A 23,318-nucleotide genomic window follows, 5' to 3' on the forward strand; every position below is an offset into this window, starting at 1 on the left:
TCAAATATTTGAATATTTTATATATTCAAGTTAACTGAATGAGCGATAAAAAAGTATCCCTCCATTCATGATGCACAGTTCACTACCACCATTCTTTTAAGACTCAGAAATTATTTTATAGCAGAGAATATACGGAATATAATATAGGAAATGAGTGGAGAAAAAGGATAAGAAGTTAAAATGTCCTTTCAAGGCCTAAGTTTGAGAAAATTTGGAGTTATTATTACATATTGGGCATCCAATACAGCTCGAATTTGAGAGGACGCACACATTCAAACTTCTGAACCTTGCCTTCCTTAACTTTCGTTTACATTGTGAATAAATCCAGTCACACCCAATTCCACGCCCCTCATTTAATTGAAGGAAGAAATGTTCAGAGGCGATCCTTCAATTATCGGCTGCCATGATTTAATGAAATTATTTGATTTTATATGTAAGATTCATCATCGGCTGCCATGATTTAATGAAATTATTTGATTTTATATGTAAGATTCATCATGCGAGGGCCTCCTCATCAATGGTTGAAAGCTTACTTTTCAGGGTAACGCCATTCACACTTTTTCGCCGTGACGCTACCCGCTGCAACTTATAGTGGGCAGGCCCCCGCCTCAAACCGACCTCACGCTTCCCAGAAGAAGAAGATAATGTTATTTCATGGTCACTATTGACGTCTTGCTCCATCGTGATGAGGCTCGGCATGATTTTGCAGAGACGCCGTCCTAATTTGTTGCGGCAGCGGCGGCTCCGTTCCATGGCAGCGCTGGCTTTCACAGCCAAGGCAGCCATATCGGAGGCCGTCAGAGGATGATGCAGTCTGGTTAGAGGAAGCAGAAAATAGAGGTGCTCCACTTGCAGTTCCTGCTCTGCAGAAAGGGGAGAAAGAAACTCATCGTAACGCATGGAATCGGCGTGGCAAACGAAGAAGCCGGGCCTCTCTCTTAATATTTCTGCTACTTTTACATGGTGGGGGAAGTCAGTAATTGAGGCACCCGAGTGTTCTTCAATGACCACCAATTTGGCAGTGGAAAGATGAGGTGAAGTACGAGAGAGAGAGGAGCCCATGAAATGAAAGATCGAGAGAGAGGGTAATCCAAAGAAGAGAAGGGCGTGGAAGTATGTGCTTCCTGGGCGGAGATGAGATGAGACGAGACGAGAGAGAGATTTAATCCAAAGAAGCGAAGGGCGTGGAAGTATCATGTGCGTCCTGGCGGAGATGAGATGAGATGAGAGGAGATTTATAGAGAAATGTATGAAGATGGGTATGATCCATTTGAGTGTTTGCGTAAGGAACTGGTCAGCCGAAAGAGCGGGTAGTGCTCTTCCACAGCGACGCAGAAATCCGATGGCATCTTGCACTTGCAGGAACTTCATTGGTCAACGTACTGGATGCTGCGGCAATCATGGCTAACACTGTATATAGATAGATGTATATATGAGAAAAAAGGAGCGCTTGAATTTTATTTTCTAGGTTCATTGGCAGTTAAGTTTGTAACTCATTTTTTAATAAATTATTATTTAAATTTTCTATCTATCTAATCTACTTTCATTTTTATATTTACTTTCGGTATACATAATAAATGGACGATTATTACTACTAATAAATATATATATATATATATATATAATTAATAATATTTTTTATTTGATAAATTAATATATATTTTAAATTTATTATAATAATTTTCTCGATCAAGGTGTTGGATAAAGAGGGGAGGCTCACTATTTCTCTTTTTATTAAAAAGAGGGTGTTGGATAAAGAGCTAACCATAGGGGAGGCTTGTCACTTGGCTACCTCTTTTTTCATTAAAGGGAGGCTGGTGTGGTCATCCCGACTCATGCGTGCTGAACCCATGCACTCACACATGCAAACAACATCACCTATATATAGTACTATAATGGGAGGCTTAACTTATGCTGGAAATTTACACATTCTTTGTTGTGAGCCCGAGTGCAAGCAAAGAATCCCCGTTTTAGGTGGGACATTTCCACCATGGTGTCTTCCTTTCTGGTTTATCGGGTATAGACGACCCTAGTCCCCCTAAAGGGACTTGGTTTCGCATTAGGCACAAGGACAAAGTTGTGAAAGAAATTCAACCGGGAGTTCATGCCATCTAGGAGAAAGAAGGGACTTGAACACTACTTCTCTAAGCTCAATGGGTTGTCAAGAAACAAGTAACACTTCTTATGTCCAATCTTTTTTAGACTTTGAATTTGTTTCTCTTTGCATAGTGGCATTTCGTGCTTGGTCTACAGGGATCCATCAATTCGAATCCTTAACCATTAATTGATCGTCGAGCTTCTTCTGACTCAGAAATCTAAACTAAAGTTGTTAGTTGGGTACCTGATCCTCGTTACACCATGGGAATCCGAAGTCAATATTTTATTTCTATTACTCTTCACTAGCAAATGAAGAGTCTCCTAGGAAAAGTGCTCACAAAGAAATATGAGGACCACAATGAAATTGAAAGAGTCTGATGTCACTAGCGTACATGCTTGGTCAACCTTGATGCTTGCTTGGCACATATTGAGGGCCATCTTTCTTGTGGTTGCAAACCTCTAGTATGTTCTAGTGCACAGGACAATGATGGTTGTTCAAAACTCTTAGTTGAAGTTTTGATTTCAAAATCGTATTTTTTTAATTAGATGTATGACTAGGATAATTGTTATATTGTTATTTTGTCAAACTTTTCAGATAATAAACTAATCAAAACAACATTAAGTTTAATATTGAATTTACAAAACAATAGCCTATATGATCGATTTGATTTTCATGACAAAAAACCATAAAAATAAAATTTCTATTTTTATAAAACATAATTATAATTTAATAAAAAATCATTATAATAATTTAAACCCCTTAAATAATATTTTTATACACATTGAATATATTATATACATAAGACATCCTTAATACATCGTTAACACATGCATTCCAAAAATAAAACATAATATGTACTAACATATGTGTAAGCACATTGGCATTTTCATAACTTTTAATGGTGGTTTAGGTGAATTATATATATTTATAAACTAATATTAAAATATATATTTTTATTTAACAATTATAATAAACATAAAATTTACTAAATTTTATAATAAAAAAAAAAAAACAAACTATATAAATATATAACTAACTTAATCCCACTAAAAACAGAAACACAAGTACCTTTTCGATAATATGCGTGTGTTTTAAAAACATACGCGGATCGTTGATGTCACTAAAACTACGCGAACACCTTTACAAAACCATTGACGTACAAGACATACATGTGATGTTTTGGACACATGGGTGGCACAATATATAGTGATGAGTTTTATGAACTAGTATTTGTATTTAATGTTATAAGACTTAGAGTGTGGAAGAATAGCGATATGTGAATGAGTATTGTTGAAAGTAAAAGTCAATGACAATGAGTTTAAATTGAAATTGTTAATTATGTGTATGCTGAAATTGAAATTAAAACTACGCGAACACTTTTACAAAACCATTGACTTATAAGACATACATGTCATGTTTTTGACATGGGTGTATTATGTTTTCGACACATGGGTGATCCGATACAGTGATGAGCTTTATGGATTAAAAAAATATGTAAATAAACATTGTTGAAAATAAAAGTCAATAATAATGAGTTTCAATTGAAATTGTTAATTATGTGTATGCTGAAATTGAAATTAACACTACCCGAACACCTTTACAAAACCATTGACTTATAAGACATACATGTCATGTTTTTGACATGGGTGTATTATGTTTTCGATACATGGGTGATCCAATACAGTGATGAGCTTTATGGATTAAAAAAATATGCTTTACTCATATTTAGGTTTAATCGAATTGTTTTTTAGCTAAATATCCAATTTCAATTTACAACTTTAAACAAAAGAAAACCTTACATCCAACTTTAAATCTAACTTTACCGAGATTTATTTTAACAGTAAAAAAATATATCCCTACTGATCTAGAAATGTTTAAATATAACTCTAATTTAAAAACATGTACGGATAGTTGGAAGCCATTAAAAGTACGAAAACAGCCTTTTGAAAGCATTGACTTATGAGACATACATTATGAGTGCAAAAATTTTAGGTAGCTTATGATATAAAAATAAACGTGGAGAAGTAGCTTATGATATAAAAATAAACGTGGAGAAAATTAAACCCATTGAGAAGAGAGAACAACTTAGTAAGGCCCATGGTTTTGAAGACACACGTGATGCAAAACACGATGATGATGATTAGCAGGCTCAAAACTGAATATGTCACAAGTCCTCAATATGGGTTAGTACATCTTAGAAGTGTAAAGCGAAAATTAGGTGTCAAAAGAATATTAATTTATATTTATATTTAATAAAAAAATTAAATAATATAACAAAATGCTCCATGAACGGTTATTGAATAAATTGTTTTCAAGTAAATTTCATGGATAAATTGTTGGATATTTTCTCGTTTTCTTGTTCTCAATTCTAAAATTCTGGATATCCCTTGTTCTTAATTCTAAAATTGTTTTAACGACGAACAAAGTACTCTTTTATATAAATACTAAAGTTTTATCATTATGCAACATAATGTTATGGTGATTGGTGAAGGGATTTAATTGAACAAATTAGTGGCACATGCTTTCATACAAAGGTGAGGGACAAGAGCAATTTATAAGTGGACTTGTGTGAACAAAGGGTACATGGTCGATAAGTTGAGGTGACTCTGAGTACTAGTTTGATGAGGCAGTGGGGCCGTCAACTTGTCATTTCTTTTCGGTAGAGATTGTAAAAAGATGGCTCAAATAATTAGTGTGTGATATTTAATGGGATAGGAGGAGGGAGGATGACAATATATTAATGTGTGAGGTGATGGGGTGATAATCCAATGGGCACAATTTGTAGTCATCAAAAGAATTTTATGGTGAAATCATTCCTTACAAGCATCTTTAAAAACCTGTGATTCATAAGGCCTTACACAAATGTCATAGACTGTGACTAATATGATCGATAACCATATCTCTCTACATCAAGCTTATGGAAGAGCACTTAGAGCAAGATAGCTAATTGCTTTGGAATTTGAATATTACAATTTGCATTTGACTAATTCATTACTCTTGAGTCCACATTTACATTTGGAGGTGTCAGCATACAACGTTATTGCTAGGGTAGATGACCCTTTTTTGATGCCTCGTGTTCATTTCATTGTTTTCCTTGGTTGTTATGCTAAAAAAAATTCCCTAGCCGCTCTGCTAAGGACTAGTCCGTTCAACTCAAGTATTGGACGAATATAGGAATTCTCTTTCAACGTTTTAAACAAAAAGCCCTTCTCAGGTAAATTCATGAACTCAAATTACTTATTTTTCATAAATGGTTTATGTTCTATGGGGTTTAGGGTTTACTTGCCCTGTTTTGGTAGTTTTCTTCATATCTTTGCAATTTTTTTTTGAATGCTCTCTATTCATACAAGCTTTTGAGTCAATGTTCAATGAAAAAATTGGTTGAAATGTTCATTTACTTCGTTGTATATGTGTATTTTAAACCAATTGCACAGTTGTTGAAATGTTCGTAATTTGACATGCCCCTCTTTAGTATTTTCTTACAACGCTTGCTTATCATGGCCATTAACTTGAACAACAAAAGGACACACTCCTTGCATAAGATTTTAACAATTTTTCATTGGATTTGTTATAAAATTGATAAAAAAATTCCAGAAAACAATCAAACATAGAAAAGTAAAAGAGATTGATCTTTGGATATATTAATAATAAAAAAATCGCAAAAAATAAAGTGGAGTTAGATTGTGTCCTTCATAATAGCATAATTCTAACATAATTTTTTAAACTTTTAGGAATTTTAATTTTAATTATAGAGTTTTTAAACATAAAAATGAATATTTTAAGTGTATGAAAAAGAGATGTGCCATATTTCAAACATTATGCTATTAATAATAAATTAAAATGAATGTGAATTTTCTTTTTGAAAAATAAATCGAGGATTCTATTTTTAGTTAATGCTTTTGGATTTTTGTGAAGTTTGGGCCTGAGATGGACTTCACATTTCACACTGACCAACATATAGTGGCAAATAGAGTGTCCTGAATCATGTGGTTAAAGGGACAGGCTTGAAATTTGTTGGGCTTTACTCACGCAGGTTTGAGCCTTGTTGTCGGCTTGTCTTCCTTTCAAGAAATATTTTGCCTCAGCATTCAAATCCAACAATGCTTCTTGGCCTTAGGCCTTGAATATAGATAATTTAATTGTTAATGAAGCAAAGGCATTTAGTCTTCAATTATTTACGTTGTTTATAAATTTGGTTGGTTCCCATCAGTTCTTAAATGCCAGTATTCTCCAATTTCTCTTTCTATAAATTTCGCTAGCTTTTTGTTTTCACCATGTTGTATTAAGGCTCTTAAATGTCACGATTCAATGAGTCTCACTAGAAGCTCTACCAATTAGGAATATGTAAAATTGAATTTGTGGGGTATTAAAAGAGGAATTGGAATGAAATTATATTCACATTCAGGGTTGTCCTTGAAAAATCCCACCCAACACCTTGTAATTCAACGACGTTATAGTTGAAGGACAATTTTAATAACCTTTAACAGGTTAGGTGGCATGCACATATTTCAGTGAAGATGCTTATTGATTTGGTCTATAGAGTTTGTAATTTATCCTTTGAGAATAGGTTTTTTCATCCATAAAAGACCCACTAGAAGATTGGTGCATGTTACCCCATGCATATGCACTTTGAGAGATTATGTTACAACTAGGGTCTCAGGAACACATGCATATTTGTAGATGAAGAGAAATGTATCAAGAGATCTAAATTTAATGAATAAATTTTATTTCTGATTCAAAGAATAAAGAAGGCTTAAAATTTAGCTTACAGTATGTAAATGTTTTGATAGAGTGGATCTTTTTGGTGCCATACACAATTAAAAGTATACATAACATTATGTTGGCATGAAAGTGTTGACAAGGGATTAGATTGTGCTAATGTTGTTATGTGGCTAGGAGTCACTAAATTTTATAATTATTCTAAAATCTAATCAAAATAAATTTTAATAAAAATTGATTTATCTAAAAGAATGCAGAATACACCATTGAAAATAACAGAATAGCCAGGGAAGGAGAAAGTTATGCCACTCATGTGATACTTTATCTCCTGTAAATGCATAGCTAATGATGTTTCGTAGCAAGTAAATGGGAGTGTGAAAATATATTTACACAAATTGCAATTGCAATGTATTTTATATCTTTTAAATAAATCTTATTTGTTTTCATATTAATTTATACTTTTATATTTCTTATTTTATTTATTTATTATAATTTATAGGTAGAAAATGTGACCTCTTGGTCATCCAAAAAAGTATTGAAAAAAACTTTCGCTTGTTGATGCATTTTTTATCTCTCAATGCTCTAATCAACCACACGTTTATGAAAATGAAGTATATTATCATTTAGACGAGGACCATGAATCAAATAGTGCAGGACCTATTAAAGAGGAACCAACATTCAAGAGGTCTAAGAGAACATTCAATTCCAAATGGAAGATGATATTTCCATGGGCTTACCTGTAAAAGATTGTAATGGTTTTGAAAGGATTAAATGTTCATGATGTGTAAAATTTAAAAGGAAAACTCCATTTGCTAAATATGGAAGTACAACTTTTCAAGCTAGTGGTTTGAACATCCATGCAACATCAAAGGCTCATATAATTACTTTGCAACTTATAGAGGGACAAAAAAATGGAGTACTCTTCCAATTACACAACATGTAGAGCTAATGGTTGATGCTCAAAAAAAGAATTATATAGTTATTGAAGACATGTATTTTGTTGTCATACATGATTTACCTTTGGAAGTATATAAGTTAATGTGTGACTTGAATAGGTATAAAAGCACTCCTCACATGCCTCTAACATATGGATACTCATCCCGAATGCGAGTGATTAAAGGCGCTGGTACAGTGCAACAAATCTAGGCTGGCAAATGGCGCGACCACATGGCCACTCACGCTTCCACCCAAAAGCTCACCGCCGAAATTAATGGCATTTTAATGCTTTGTGCGGGTCGAGGAAACCTCATTCTGATCCATAAGATGGTGATTTTGAATCGCCTTCCCCCTGTTCCGCCTCCTATGAACTGCAACTGCCTCCCTGCTACTGCAGAGCCGAGCTCGCGCACGACAACGGGGAGACGTTGCCAGATTCTTTGTTGTATTGAAATGGTAGAAGGTGCCCACTTCTCGCATAATCTGCTTTGCTGCTTTCGCACTGCTGCTTCGGCCCTGAATCCTGCTTCTGAACCTCGAATTCCCTATTCTCCTGCTCCCACTGGCCATTCCATCCCTCGTTCTGCCCCTCCTAGTCCTCGTCGGCCCAATTTCAACCAGGCGACTATGCCTCGTCTGCGTCACAGGATGCGCTGTAGAAGAGGCTGCAGCAGAGGAAGAGCAATTCGCCCCCCCTCGCTACCCCTCTCTGACTCTACCCCTTCAGAATCCTCCTCCCGCTTGACGGCGGCTCATCTCACGGGTCGTTATCCCGCCACCCATAGCGGTAGGGGGCATGCACAGACGGCCGACTCTAGGCATGTTGAAGATGCTCCACAACCGCCTGCTGCCTCTGTCCCGACACAACATCCCAACCACTCTACCTAGTTCCAGTTTCGTTGCACGCTGGAACGCCCTTGCATAATTGCAACCATTTCAGTCGCTTTCAGAGAGGAGCCTCAAAGCTCTGACGTCCTGGTTCGCAACACTCAGGAGTGGACCAACACCAGCAGAAGGAAAACTCCTGGTAGCAGCTCTGGGACATGCAAAACCCATGGTGAAGCTCCGGACCGAACAGGCACAGCTCAGGGACACAATATTCTAGGCGGCTACACGAATATGGAAGCAACAACGAGTGCTCATCAACATGAGGAAGATGACATGGAGGCATACAGGTGTTTGATTGTGGAAGAACCTCTGCCACCTAATGACACCTAGCTGCCACATATTATTTTAAGTTTTGAGCTCCTGGTCACCAAACTTAGGGGACTTTTCTGTTGTTTCTTTTTGTAATTGTTGTCAATTTTGATGTTTTGTTCAACAAAATATTACACTATGGTTTTACAGGTTGGTTCCCCTGTGTGGGCAACACACTCCTCTAGTTTTGGACTGGTTTCCCTGATGAGGGCATTCATTTTCAGTTATTGTTTGTTAAACATGGCATAATCTGAGACAGGCTTTGCAGAGGCCAGTGCCTCCATGTACTATTTTTTGTTACATTAATAGAATTAGTCATATTTAGAAAAAAAAAACATATGGATACTCAACATATACAAATACAACATTTGGAAAAGAGTCTCCATAATTTGTTAATGAGGTATATTGGAAAAAATTAAAAGATGAGATTTTCAAAAGCCCATATTACTCAATTTTAGATGATGAAAGCATTGATCAGACTATGGTGCAACATTTGATTGTTTAATTACATATTTGACAAATGAAGGAAGACGTCCATGCATTACAAAATTCATACACTGGATACAAATTAGGGATGGAACATCAAAGTTTATCTATGATATCGTGACATCTCTTTTAATTGAAATGAATCTATCCATGACAAAGTTAGTTGGATTTGGATCTGATAGAGCATCATCACTGAGGGATATTTGTGAAGGTTTATCTACTAAGGTTTTTCGACATGCCTCTCATTTATTATATATCCAATGTACAACGCATCGAGAAACATTAGTAGCAAATGATGCTTCATCTTATTTTGAAGAGCTATAAGCTATTGACAAGTTTGTAAACAAGGTCTATTCATGGTTAGTGAAATCTACTAAAATACATGGAGAATTGAAAGATTTAATGGGGCCATTTCAAATAAAAAGGATAGAAGTGTTACAAATACATCATATAAGATGGCTTTCTAGAGGAAAAGTTATGGAAACACTCATTAATCTCATTCTTGCTTTATTAAGAGGTTGTGAGTAAGTGGAGAAAAAAAATGTATGAGATGGCTACAATATTTCAAGTTCAATTTTGCATCCACTACTTACAGATGTGCTTATTGAGTTAAATAAGTTGAACCAAAAGTTTCAAGATGATCATGTTGACATTACATCTATTGGAACGACTTTGGATATCACTATTAGCTTATTTCATAAGCAATTTCTAAGAGACACATTTGGGGTAGGTGCAATGCATACATCATCATTTTTTAGTAAAACACAACAAAGAACTCTTGAGTTTGCAAATTGCAAAGGTATGGTACATGTACATGAACTGAGGTTTGAGAGTTTTCCACAGTCACAAAGATCAAGGACATTACGTGAATTTTTTTTGTAATAAAGGTGATTGACTCTATAAATGCAAGGTTCACAAATTTACCTATTTCTAATGCAACTAAATTTCTTAGTTATCATAATTATTATGAGGATATGGATGATAGAGACTCTCAAACAAGAATAGGGTTGACATGTTTATGTGAGAAATTTAGTGTTGGAGACTTGGCTATTGTAGAAAATGTTAAATGTATGTGTGAAATAGATGAATTTATTTGTGTTATGTATAAATCTTACCCAAAAAAACATATGTTTGGAGCATAAAATCTATGTGGAGGTAAACCTAGATGGTTTGAAGGATTTCCATGTTTAATGCAACTATGACAATATTTTTTTGTTATTATAGCTAGTACAACAATATATGAAAGAGGACTTTCAGAATTAAATCGAATAAAAAATGATGATAGGTCAAGACTTTCTTTAGAAACATTAGATATGTTAATGTTTCTCTCTCTCGGTGTATCTCATGTTCTAAATGAGGTAGAATGGAATGCTATTTATGATTAATGGAAATAGATGAAAACTCGAAAGTCTCTTCCTCTAGGAAAATATATTCATATCTCTAATGGTTTAAGATCTAATAATTTTGAAGAATGTGAATTTGTAAGTTTTAGTCTTTATTATCGTCATTGTCTTACTTTATTGAGCACTTGGAAGAACCATTTTGGTAAGTGAAATTTTTCAGTTTTAGACCATTTGAATTTTACTTTTTATTTTATAATATCTCTCAAATTTCACTATGTTTTACCATCAACTCATTTTACAAAAAAAATTGAATTGTGTAATTTTTCAATATACTTACCTTTTGATTATTTTGTTTCAGAACTCATAAATGTATTTTAACTATTTTTGCCTAAAATTTTGTTTTATCAAAATCCAATGATCATTTAGAAAGAGATGTTACAAGTTGTAGCCTTAATGATGCACGATAGGAAATTCTATGAGCAAAATCTGAAAGGTAATATCTTTGTTTGATCATATGCATACATACTAATTTAAAATTTCAAATCATGATTAATGTTATCACCTACAATTCGTGCAATTCATATATTCTAAAATAAATATTAGTATTTATTTTGTTTATCATATTTTTTTGAAGATGAGATTATAGGTTAAGTATTAGACATTGTATATGAAAGAATAACAATATTTTTTCAAGTTTTATGTGAAGCTTTTCTCAAAAATATTAAATTTAATCATTGTAGAATATTGTGTAAGATACGCTAAGCTGGAGGTGGTTACAAATTATGTGGTTAGTTAAGTTTTTGGGATACATTTACTACATAATATAGATTCAATGTAGATGCTTTAAGGACAATGGAGATACACAAAACATGATAGGAAAAAACACTCAAGTACACATTTGTTTTGGGGACAAAATGTACTATTTTATTTTGAAAATATTTAATACAATTTATAACGTTTGTTATTATGTGAATGTGCATTTTCATATTTGAATATATTATCTATTCGATGTTTTCATAATGTGATATTTTATACTTGCCATCTAGTTTTAGGAATTTAATTTATTTAATTGAAAGTGGAATGTAGAGATAATATATTGTTGTTAATTGAATGTATTTTTTAAAGATTTTGATTATGGAAGGGCTACATGAATATATGTCTTTCTAATTGAAGTTAAGACCAACCATTCAAATTTGATCACTGATGACAAGGCTTATAGTTTTAGCTAACATTAACAATATGCATTGATTGTCTTAGTACATGGCCATAGACATTTATGGCTATATATTCGATCATTAATTTTTTTGTGATTTTCATCATGATTTGTAGCCGGGTGATGTCACCTTTAGCCAGTTGTCTCAATATTCACGCACCTTTTCCATCACATAGGAAGAATAGATAAATCACCCTCAAGATATGCTAATGTCATTAAGCCAACCCATGTCTGGTTTTCACCTTAGCCACCCACTAGTTCAGTGAGTGGAACCATTGTGTGCTATGGATTCTTATGAGATGGATTTCAAAACAAATTTGGTTGGAGACTGAATGGATAATTTGACTCATTAGTACTTAACAGGTGGAGGCGTGCTCTAGATTCCTATAATGGTCAACAGGTTGAGGTGTGCTCTGGATTCTTGTAGTGCTTAACAGGTGGAGGCATGCTCTGAATTTCTATAGTGCTTAACAATGGATTGTGTGGAGATCCTTTGGTAAATACAGAGCTAAAAATTGTGTGAAACTATGGGTTGTACACACCAACTAGTTATTGCAAATTAAAGGAAGCAAAGAGTAACCAAAGATAAGTGTTAATTACAATTTTAATAAATTCTCTGTTTAAGTTGTGATTTAAAATAGGTTTAAAAAATTTATGGTTAACTTCATTAATAAATTTGCTGATGAAGGTATGCTTAAATTGATTTGAAATTCTTATGATGAAACTCATAAGACTCATATGCTTGTGATGTACAAGAAATACTGGACTATCTAACACAAATAAATGAGGCTAACTGTAAGGTAAACAACATCAACTCAATAATATCATCATGCACGGTAGTAGCACACTGGACTTGAGTATTTCAGGAACTAAGCCATTGTGGTGATGGTGGAACCCTATGATGTGCATTGATCGCCATGAGGTATACCATGAAAAATGGGTTGTGTTATTCAAGAAAGCAAGGGTATGCCTTGGTTGAGTAGATTCTTCTTATGTAAGGAAGCCTTGCTAATGGATGGATTTCTAGATGGACTGAGGAAGTAGAGAATGAGATACTTGAAATTAGAAGGTGAGTGACTACACAGAAGAGGAATGGATTGCTCAAGGGTTTGATGAAGCAAAGAAGGGAATATCAAAACTTAAAAAATGAATTGGTTTTTAAAGAATCATGAGCATACTAATTGGGATTAGATATGGAGTGGGTATGTCTCGAGAAGAAATGAGTTGAATATTTTACCTAAAGGGGAACTGAGTGTAGTGGATGGCATGGCTAGACAATGGAGGTGGGTTATGCTCCAGAATCAAGTGATCGGGTAGGAAAAGGTGCAATGGAAGCACTATGAACCAGATAAGGTCACTTGGAAAATTGCTAATTGAATGTGGGTATCTTACCTTTTATGTTCATTATGTAAATGAATGCACATGCGTTTCCTATATATAAAGCTCAATGTTGATCTTTGCGCTTGGGTATAGAGCACTATTAAATCTTGTGTTTGATTCTAAAACACTGAGGATGATGTTCCTCTAAGGGGGTGGGTTTTGTGACAACCCCTTTTGCTAATCCCTCTTGTAATTGTCACTATGAATTGTAATTCATGTTAATATTATGGAAATGTAAACAGAACGATTAGGCTGAGAGGAGTGGACATTGATTTATAGGTATGTGGAGTGGAGTTTCTTGGGAAGTGAATTGAACTCAAGGTGTTTCATTTAATAAGGAACTTGTTTTTTTTACTAAGTTTTAACGGCCTACACAACAAACGGGGAGGCTAAGTATGGAGTGAAGGACAAGCCCATACTACATTTTCCCTAAAGGGGCTTGTTGGCATGGTCAACATGCAAGAGGGAATAAGAACAAGCCAACGAGAAAAGAGAACACACAGAGAAGGAGGTAATGCAAGGTATGAAGGAAGCATATAGATGGGAGGAGACAAACTCGTAGATAGCAAAGAGTTGGACATATGAGAGCACACAATAATGTGGAGTGTGTTGAGTATGTGGATCATGCTGGGATAGGCATGTGGTGATCGTGATAGGACTCGTGGGAAAGGAAGAACGAGGAGCAACATTGGTGCAAGAGTTGGAGCACGCAGAGGAGTATGGAGTGAAGAGAAGAGAAGATGGAGACATAGTGTTGTCTAGATACCCGTGTGGTTTAGTGGGTGGAGACATAGTGTTGTCTAGATACCCGTGTGGTTTAGTGGGTGGAGCCACTATGTGCTATGGATCTCTGTAGAACATAGTTGCAACTTTGTGAGTTTGGATACTTGCCGGATTAGCAGGCGAAATTATAGTGTGCTCTGGAACCTTGTTTGAGTAGGTGGAGACACTGTCGGATATGATATTGTATTAAGTTGGCAGAGACAAGGAGAAATTTGGATTCCTGTGTGAACTGGATGATTTCCATTGGTGTGAAGTTCCCTTGACCAATTAACTCCTCAGAATCTGAATTAGGCTCAAGGGTGGTTAGTTGCAAGAAATATTGCAGTGTAGCTAGCTTATGGAGAGTTGAAGTCCCTCCCTCATTTGTCAGTCATTAAGATTATTAGATAAGTATATATTCACCTATGTATAGATATTTTACATTGCGAATGGTGAATATTATTTTTATGTGTTATAACGATGTATGTATTGTAAAGGAATGTGATATTATTGGTTGTTTTAATGAGATGTATATATATGATTGTTCTCATGGCTTGATGGATTTAAAAATCCCTGTACTTGTTGATACTTTCCTAAGTCAAAGGGATAATTACATAGTTATGTATGATTACTTGGTGTGCACAATTAAGTTGTTGTTGTGTGTGTGATTTCCATTGTTTGGTATGATAAGGATTTCATGGATTCGTGATTTGTTGAGATTGTTTATTGTCTTCTTGGTAAAGGAATAATGATACTTCCATGAATGTTTAATTAGTGGATTTGACAGTATTGTGTGGAATCCATTATGTGGTCTAATATGATGCTAGTGTGCTTGAGTTGTAGAATCAGTGTTAGTCATGGTTTGGCTTGTTTTAGTGCATGGTAACATGCATGTCTATAACTTTATTGGATTGTATTATATCTAGGGATGATTTCTAAATATCAACATGGAATGAGGGTTCCATTGGACCTGTGAGTAATAATGCTTTGAGTAACACTAGGCCTCAAGGAAGTTGGGGCTAAGTCACTGAAGATTTCTTAGAGTTTCTACGTCTGAAATGTTACAAGAATTAGAATTTTATCTAGGGTTAGATAAGTTAGTGAAAAAGATTTTATCTGGGCCTAATGCTTTTCAGGTTTGTGGATGTATTCAAGAGTTTGGACATTCGGTTGATTTACACATGCATTTTGTGGAAGCAACATATTTGAGATGCTCTGGATATGTCACAACAAAAGCAAGTGAAAAGTGATATCTGGGGTGGGGCCTGTTTTCAGTGCATGAAGGCTTGGAACCATATATTATAAAATTTGGGGTGGGGCCCATTGGAAATTCGTTGGAATGAGGTCATATTTCTTCGTGAAGTGGAAAATGTATTCGAAAATTTGGGACATCCGATGATGCAAGCAAGGTGCTAACTAGTGGAGCCTAGATGTGGGCCAAAGCCAAATACATCTAAAGCTGGATGTGTGCCATGTATAGATCCATGGTGGAAGGTGATATTTGGGAGACTAGATTACCAAGGTGAAAAAGTCAAGGGCACCCATATTTTTCTGTAAGTCGAATTCAAAGGAATTCTCTGCAAAACATAAAGACATCGAGCCAGTGAGACCCGTTGGTTGAGCTGAGGTGGTAGAGGTCACGAGGTCGGGTAAGGCTACGTGGACACCATAGGAGGATGATATGGTCAAGTCACTGATGTGGCATGTTATCATTGTGACATGTGGCATGAAGAAATGGCATTTTGGTTGGCGAAGTTATAGGATTTTGAGTTAAATGTGGCACCAAAAGAGGATGCCACGTGGCAAGATGACATCACTATGATGTCAGTGTCATGCCAGTAGATCACAAAAGGGACAAGTGACGTGGAGTTGGATGGCTATTGATTTTTGTGTAGCATTGAGAGGTATTACTGCATGGCCAAGAGGTATTCAAGTCAACCTAGATTCAATATATACATTTTATTTTTTATTAAATCGAGTCAGCCCAAGAAAGTCAAGTTGGCTAGCCAATGAAGGGATGTGTTCCTTAGGTTGTCACATCCCATTCGACATGTATAAATAAGGCATTGTGATGCCTCATTTGACCACCAATGAAGAGGAAGTTTGAGCAAGAAGAAATTTGTTTTAGAGATCATCCTTTACACTTTTTTATCTCTCTCTCATGGCTGCACATGTGAGAAGACAACCAAGATTTACTGTAGACGTTTGACCAAATTTTGATCGCAAGGCGTTGACCAAATATAACGATAGGCTTGACTGCAGGAGGGCTACATGTGCAGACTATTGACTGCAGACCTCAGTTGATCGCAGGGCTGAAGTTTGACTATAGACCTATTTGACCAGGCAAATTTTACCAATGTTGGTTTTATAATCTTTTGGTTGGTTTGACCAACATTAAGCTGCAAATGTTTTAACTAGGTTGGACTGGTATTTTGACTTCGATCTTAGCACAAATTTCTAGATAATCATTGATTTGTAAACCTTACTGAAGAATAATTTCACCTAAGAAAAGTTGGTGGGTTTTCTCCCAAGGTTGGGTTTCCCAAGGTAAAAATATTGTCTTTATTGTGCATGGTTGTCTTTCTATGATCTTTACTGTTTTCACTACATTTACTGTTGATATTTTTTTTGTGTAATTGCTGAATGATATCAATGACATAATTTTTTTTTTTAAATGATTAAGCAATTATTATTAGATTATAAAATTGTATTCTACTACACATATTGTAGAATTTTAACAATGACGTGGATGCCAGGTGGGGCCACGGGTCATGCCATGTCATCCCAGATAGAAAGCATAACCTCAAAATTGACATGCAGATATGGGAGGATTCCTATTAGTGCCTTCTGTTTGGCATCGAGTTTGTGTGTGGTATAACCTAGATATAGATGTAGACTGACGGGAGCCCTAAACGGGGATTCCTCCGTTGGTCATTGTAAAATTGACGATTGTATCACAAATGTTTTGAAGCAAAGTTCATTTAGAAGGAAGGCACATTGGCACGATGGTGCTATGGTGTGATGCCTTAATAGGTGCCACATTGGATTGTGAGTTACATGGAAGAGCTACGTAGGCCACTCATGTTACCACGTGACAATACTTGTTGATGTGGCAAGGATTAAAGGGGTCAACTTCAATTAATGTGCATAATTTTCAATCCAAGAGTTTGATTGAGGTAAATTTTATATTGCCAAAAAGATCTTAACGAGATGGATGCGATATTATTATCCAAAGTGAATTCCACACACTTTGGGGAAGAAGAAATTTTGTAACCCCATTTCCATAATGAGACCATGGAGTTTGGTTAATTAAAAGTAACACCTCCCATTCAGCTTGGATTACTCTAAGGGGGTGGGAGGGAGTGTTGCACGCGAACTCTAATGAACTCAAAAACATCTCTAATCTTGGTCCGAAATAAGGTGTTGAAGTCGATGGGATAAGATATGTTGGTAAGCGGGCCTTAAGGAATGCCACATTAGCCAACTCAAGCATAAAACCAAAAAGATTTTGAAGAACCATTAGAACCAACATAAAATTACGTAACTTCTTGTGAATCTTCCCCGCTAGGCGACATAATTTTCAAGTAAGATCCATGTATATTTGTGCCAATTTTCTAGTTTTCACAAGCTAGATTTATTTGTGTCTTTACTATTTTATTCACTAAACTACGCTAACCTACTTGAATAAGAACATTCTCCTTCAAGTGTAGGAGTACTTCCAATGATGCCATGTGTGTAACAAGATAATAAATGTACTCATACTCATATTTGAGAAGTAGGCTCTAATGTATATCGGAGTATGAGAGACCAAATGCTTTGGATGATATGATGAGAAAATTTGTTGAAGAAGAGAGTGGTGCCTTGGCTTGATGGTTGTATGGAACTAGCAAGACGTGAAGACACTCTTAGGCAGGGTCTTAAAGGAATGGCACAAGGACCAGAATGAAATCATCTCCTTTCTCTATGAAAATTCAATAAGTTCAACGTCATGAGCACTCTTGTCTTGTCAGTATGGATGTTTGACTAGCTCACATATAGAGCCATCTCCAATGTGTCCTGAAACATCCAACTCCAATAGGTACCAGTGCTCAAGATCTGGTCCCAATCACTTCATCAGATACTTGATGTCCCATTTAGCCTCTTGATTTATGTCTTTTACTAACAATAATCCAATTTATTTCAATAGTTATGAATTTAGTCATAATAGTTATTTACATTTTTGATAGACCTAGACTATTGTCTATTGTCAATAATACTCATTTTTGATAGACCTAGACTATTGTCTATTGTCAATAATACTCATTATAACAAAATTCAATTGAAATAGTAATATCTAGTTTAATATGAAATTATTTTGAGACAATAATCTTAAACCAACTATATATATAATATAATTTAAAGTAAAATAATAAATTTAAATAAATTGGTTTATATATATTTTAATGAGTAATTATAATAAACATACATCTTATCAGATTTTATATAAAAATAATAAAATACTATATATATGTGAGTTGAAAACAAAATTGTATAAACAACTTAAACGCACTAAAAACAAAAACCCTTATTATTTTTAATTAATAATTATAATAAACATATATCTTATCACATTTTATAATAATAAAATATTATATACGTGAGAAGAAAACAAAATTGTACAAGTAATTTAAACCCACTAAAAACAAAAATACTATCCTCCTACGGAAAGGTATCTTTAGATATATGTGTGATTTTAAAATAAAATAATAAATATAAATAAATTTAATTATAAAATCTATATTTTTAATTAATATTTATAATAAATATATTTGATCAGATTTTATATAAAAATAATAATAAAATAGTATATATGTGAGAAGAAAACGAAATTATATAAACAACTAAAATAATAATAAAATATTATATATGTGAGCAGAAAACGAAATTATATAAGCAACTTAACCCCGTTAAAAACAAAAACACCATTGTCCTCCTATGGACAGGTACCTTTTAGATATAAGTGAAGTGACAAGTTTTTTGATATGTGTATGTTTTTTTTTTACAATATGGTGAATCAGTAACTGCTTGACCTAATTTAAGGGAGACCCTGGCCTAATCGGTATGTGCATGTTATGAAAATAAACGTGGAGAAAAGTAAAAGCACTCAAAACAGAGAACAACTTAGTAAGGGAAACATGATGATGACATTGTGATGGGGACAAAGACAAACGTGAAACAACTCATATCTATAAAAAGACATTAAAATAAACGTGAAACAACTCATATCTATAAAAAGACATTAAAATAAACGTGAAACAACTCATGTAAAGATAGGAATGTTCATTTTTTTAGATGTAAATTTAGGAAAAAGTGAATATATTGTAATTTAAGATTATATAATTAATTAATTTTATATTGAGTATGAAAGTAATTATATTTAAAAAAATATAATTACATGTAAAATTATTATATTTTTATGGATAAAATAATGGTTATATTTATTAGAATAGATTACTCACTAGATTTACTAAAAATAACTAACTTAAAAAATTAGGACTATAAATTAATCTCTTTACACTTACAAATATTAATTTTAAGTCTTTTTTCTAATGCTTGTATTATAAATATTAAAAATCACATATTACAATATTGATTTTTGTTTGATATGATCATTATTAGTACTTTCACCCATTTTAGCATCTCACGAACTACACTATTTCTACACCACAACTTCGAGCTTACCACTTGATCCATTTAAGATAATATATTATTATTATTATTTAATTTTAACGTTACAACCAAGCCAGACACCAAATTGGTGTATGAGACCCCCTTCTTTGTGGGACAAGGGACCCACCTCTGTGCAACTATTTGACTTCTAAGTCTACAGAGGCATACATACTCTACCCCCCACTGGTTTTGAACCTATGACCTCTTAGGAGGAAACACATGTCTTAAACACCACTTCTGACCATCATTGACATACTTGTAGAATTGACAATATTGACATACTTGGCTCATCGTAGCTTCTGCAAAAAAAATTGTCAAGTAACTAAATCATTCTATGAATATACCTCCATCTATCAGATACCTAGCTTTCGACTATCTGTCAATTTCTAGGAAGACAATCTAGATACTAAATGTATTTAGAAGTCAATTATACAACTTGACCTCTTAAACACACAAACATAAGAACTAATGTTCCCTAAACTGAGGCTTCCAGCTTATATCAAGAACCACCATCCCTTCATCACAAACACCTAAAATATAGTTCCTGTAACTAATGCTACTAGCTTATAACAGACTGTGATCATAATTAAATCAACATTGTGTTCACAAAGCTTTTAGAACTACCGACTTAATCAATGTTAGTATGTTCATTGAATGATTCTTCATTTGATCTTTGCACACTTCAATAATAATGATAGTATACTTCACCATAAGAAAACTGCAACTCACACCACATAATAAATATGGATATAAATGTTGCAAAACATTCTTATACATAGATATACACACATAGGAATTAGATCCACAAAATGGAGATTCACATGGAACAACCACTCGTAGATCCCAAACACATGTTCAAATAAGATATGGGATCGAGCCTATCAGATCTACAACACTGGTACTATTCTACACCACTTCAACAACCATTAGATCAACACAATCCATTCTCTTATGGGCTCCCCTAGTGAATAATAACCCAACCTTTTCCGAAATTGCTTCCTGTGCACATTGTTCTCCATAATGATCTGTGTTGCTCCTAAAACTTGTCACAACAACCCAACAAATATTTTTAGCTCAGATCTCTCATATAAGATTCACTCATTCATCATTCGTAATAACATAAACAAATGGAAAAACTGGTCACTTACAACAAACAATAGGTCACACACAGTAATCACCCAAACAACAATCTATCTACTCTCACACATCTATTTATTCACGGAGGATCAATTATCATGACTCTCGCATCTACATGGCCCTCCCATGGGGGAGTTAAGTCAGAATATGCTCTGATACCAACTTAAGAAATGAGAGAGCAAACATAATTTCACTTCAAACACAAATCTCACTATATTTTTATTGATCAAACAATGATTACATATAGGAATAGATCACTGACTAGATCCAATAAAAGTGTATTTGATTTACTAAAAATAACTAACCTAGAAACTTATAACAATTAACAATGAGTCATACACCTGTAAGCATTAATTCTAGGTATTATATGTATTTTGCATATTGAATAACATTTGAATAACATATATATATATATATATATATATATATATATATATATATATATATATATATATCAAGGTCTCTCGAGATCGGTGACTGCTACATCCATGAAAATATTTATACCAGATAGATCTACTTGAAAGGATCACTTCTTGTCGGCTTAACCATAGAGCCTCAACTTGAGAGTGTCGAGAGAATTGAACCCATGACCTCTCAATTGCATATATATATATATATATATATATATATATATATCGGTGCTTGGTAGATCCAAAGTTAATATGGATATAGGCTAGTTATATATAGCCTAGATCCATATTAACTTTGGATCTACCAAGCACCGAGAGGGATCAAATCTCTTGAAGTGCAAACCTCTTTTAGAGCGAAAAGAGATTTAATCCCTCTTAGCACTTGGTAGACCTAGAGTAAAGATGGATCTAGGCTGTTTTACTTACAATTACTCTTTCTGTGTATGTAATGACCATATAAATTTTAATTCAAGTGGAAATTAAAATACTTTATTGATAGGGGACACTTTAATAGTTTCTCGTTATTAATATTTTTTGGAAAATCCCATGACAATTCAATGTTGAGCACAAAAGGAATTACACATCTCCCTTACATCAAGATGTAGAAAAAAACCTTCCTCGTGAATGAAAGGGGGCCATAAAAGAAAAGAGGAGTTGCGAGATGCACACATCTCACAAATATCTAGAGCTGGTACCTTGTTGGTTTTTTTTGTGGAGCAACATGCTTGGATCATTGTGGGAGTGGGGCTTATATTGTATTAAATTCTGACACATATTATCTCTTTTCTTGGAGTAGTGGGTCAGATCCTAATACTTGTGCGAAGTTGATTACCCTCCGGGGGATTCTATTTTTGTGCAAAGTGGCTCTCCATTAAGAAAATGGGCGTAGATGGAGACTCCAAAGTGGTCATTTATTGGATTTAGAAGCAGTCATCTTTCGACCCCCATTACATATTAATTGGATGAAGAGAATCATGATGTTGTTGGATTGCTTTCCTGGACTAACTTTTTCTCATATATATAGGGCGCAGAATGGTGTGGTTGATGCACTATCAAAGGAGGGACACGCCATAAAGCCTGGGGTGATCAGTTATAAAAAAAATTTCAACGACAAGTTCCATAAAGTGGACAACATCCACATTTCTTAGTCTTTGTTGCTACTAGAATCAGTGTATCGTTTTTTTTTCTCACCTTGCTTATAGTTTTAGTTTTGTTAGTAAGTGTGGTATGGGGTACAAACACTGTAATATCTAGATGGGCACTATATAGGGACTTGTTCCCAACTGTATGTGAATTTAGGAAAATGACAAGATACTTTGGTCAATTTTCACAAACACATTAGAGAAATGATGAGAACTAAAATGGGCTTCCTAAGGAATATTATGAAATAATAACAAAAATAATAAAATAAGATTAGATTACCTCATCAAGTTTTGGAGGAAAAAAAGAAAAAACCACTTTTTCAACTTATCTCCCTATGATTTTACTCAAATTAGTGGAAGCACTCGTATGATGTTTGCATCTAAGGAGTACCCATGTTGCATACTTGTAATGGACCTTACTACATGAAAAATGTGAAATACATGAAAACATGTGATTTCAATCATGTTTTTCATGTATTTCACATTTTTCGTGTAGTAGGGTCCATCAAAAGTATGCAACGTGGGTACTCCTTTGATGCAAAATTAAGTTATGTATCCAACAAGTGCTCCCACTTGAAATTTAAGTAAAATCATAGGGAGATAAGTTGAAAATACGAATTGAAAAAATAGTTTTTTTTTTAACCTTTTTATTTAAAAAATGGTGAATCATCCTCCATGGTTGGCATCATCATAGAATCATATCGGTTCTTATAAAGTTGATTTTTGTTGTACATTTTTGTTTTGAGGCCCATTTTGTACCTCAAAATTTCTCTAATGTGTTTACAT

At 34.2% G+C, this 23,318-nt stretch overlaps 1 protein-coding gene across 1 annotated transcript; it reads right to left on the reverse strand.

Moving 5' to 3' along the window:
- Positions 1-236: 236 nt before the first annotated feature.
- Positions 237-1,186, reverse strand: LOC149262454 (uncharacterized). The gene has a single exon (XM_089384856.1). The coding sequence runs from the start codon at positions 1,060-1,062 to the stop codon at positions 496-498; it is 567 nt and encodes a 188-aa protein (XP_089240982.1). The 5' UTR covers positions 1,063-1,186; the 3' UTR covers positions 237-495.
- Between the last annotated feature and the right edge of the window lie 22,132 nt (positions 1,187-23,318).

Source organism: Pinus tabuliformis, chromosome 6 (assembly GCF_031772625.1).
Source record: "Pinus tabuliformis cultivar Carrire ecotype Pingquan chromosome 6, CPIR1, whole genome shotgun sequence".
In the NCBI taxonomy this organism is placed as follows: domain Eukaryota; kingdom Viridiplantae; phylum Streptophyta; class Pinopsida; order Pinales; family Pinaceae; genus Pinus; species Pinus tabuliformis.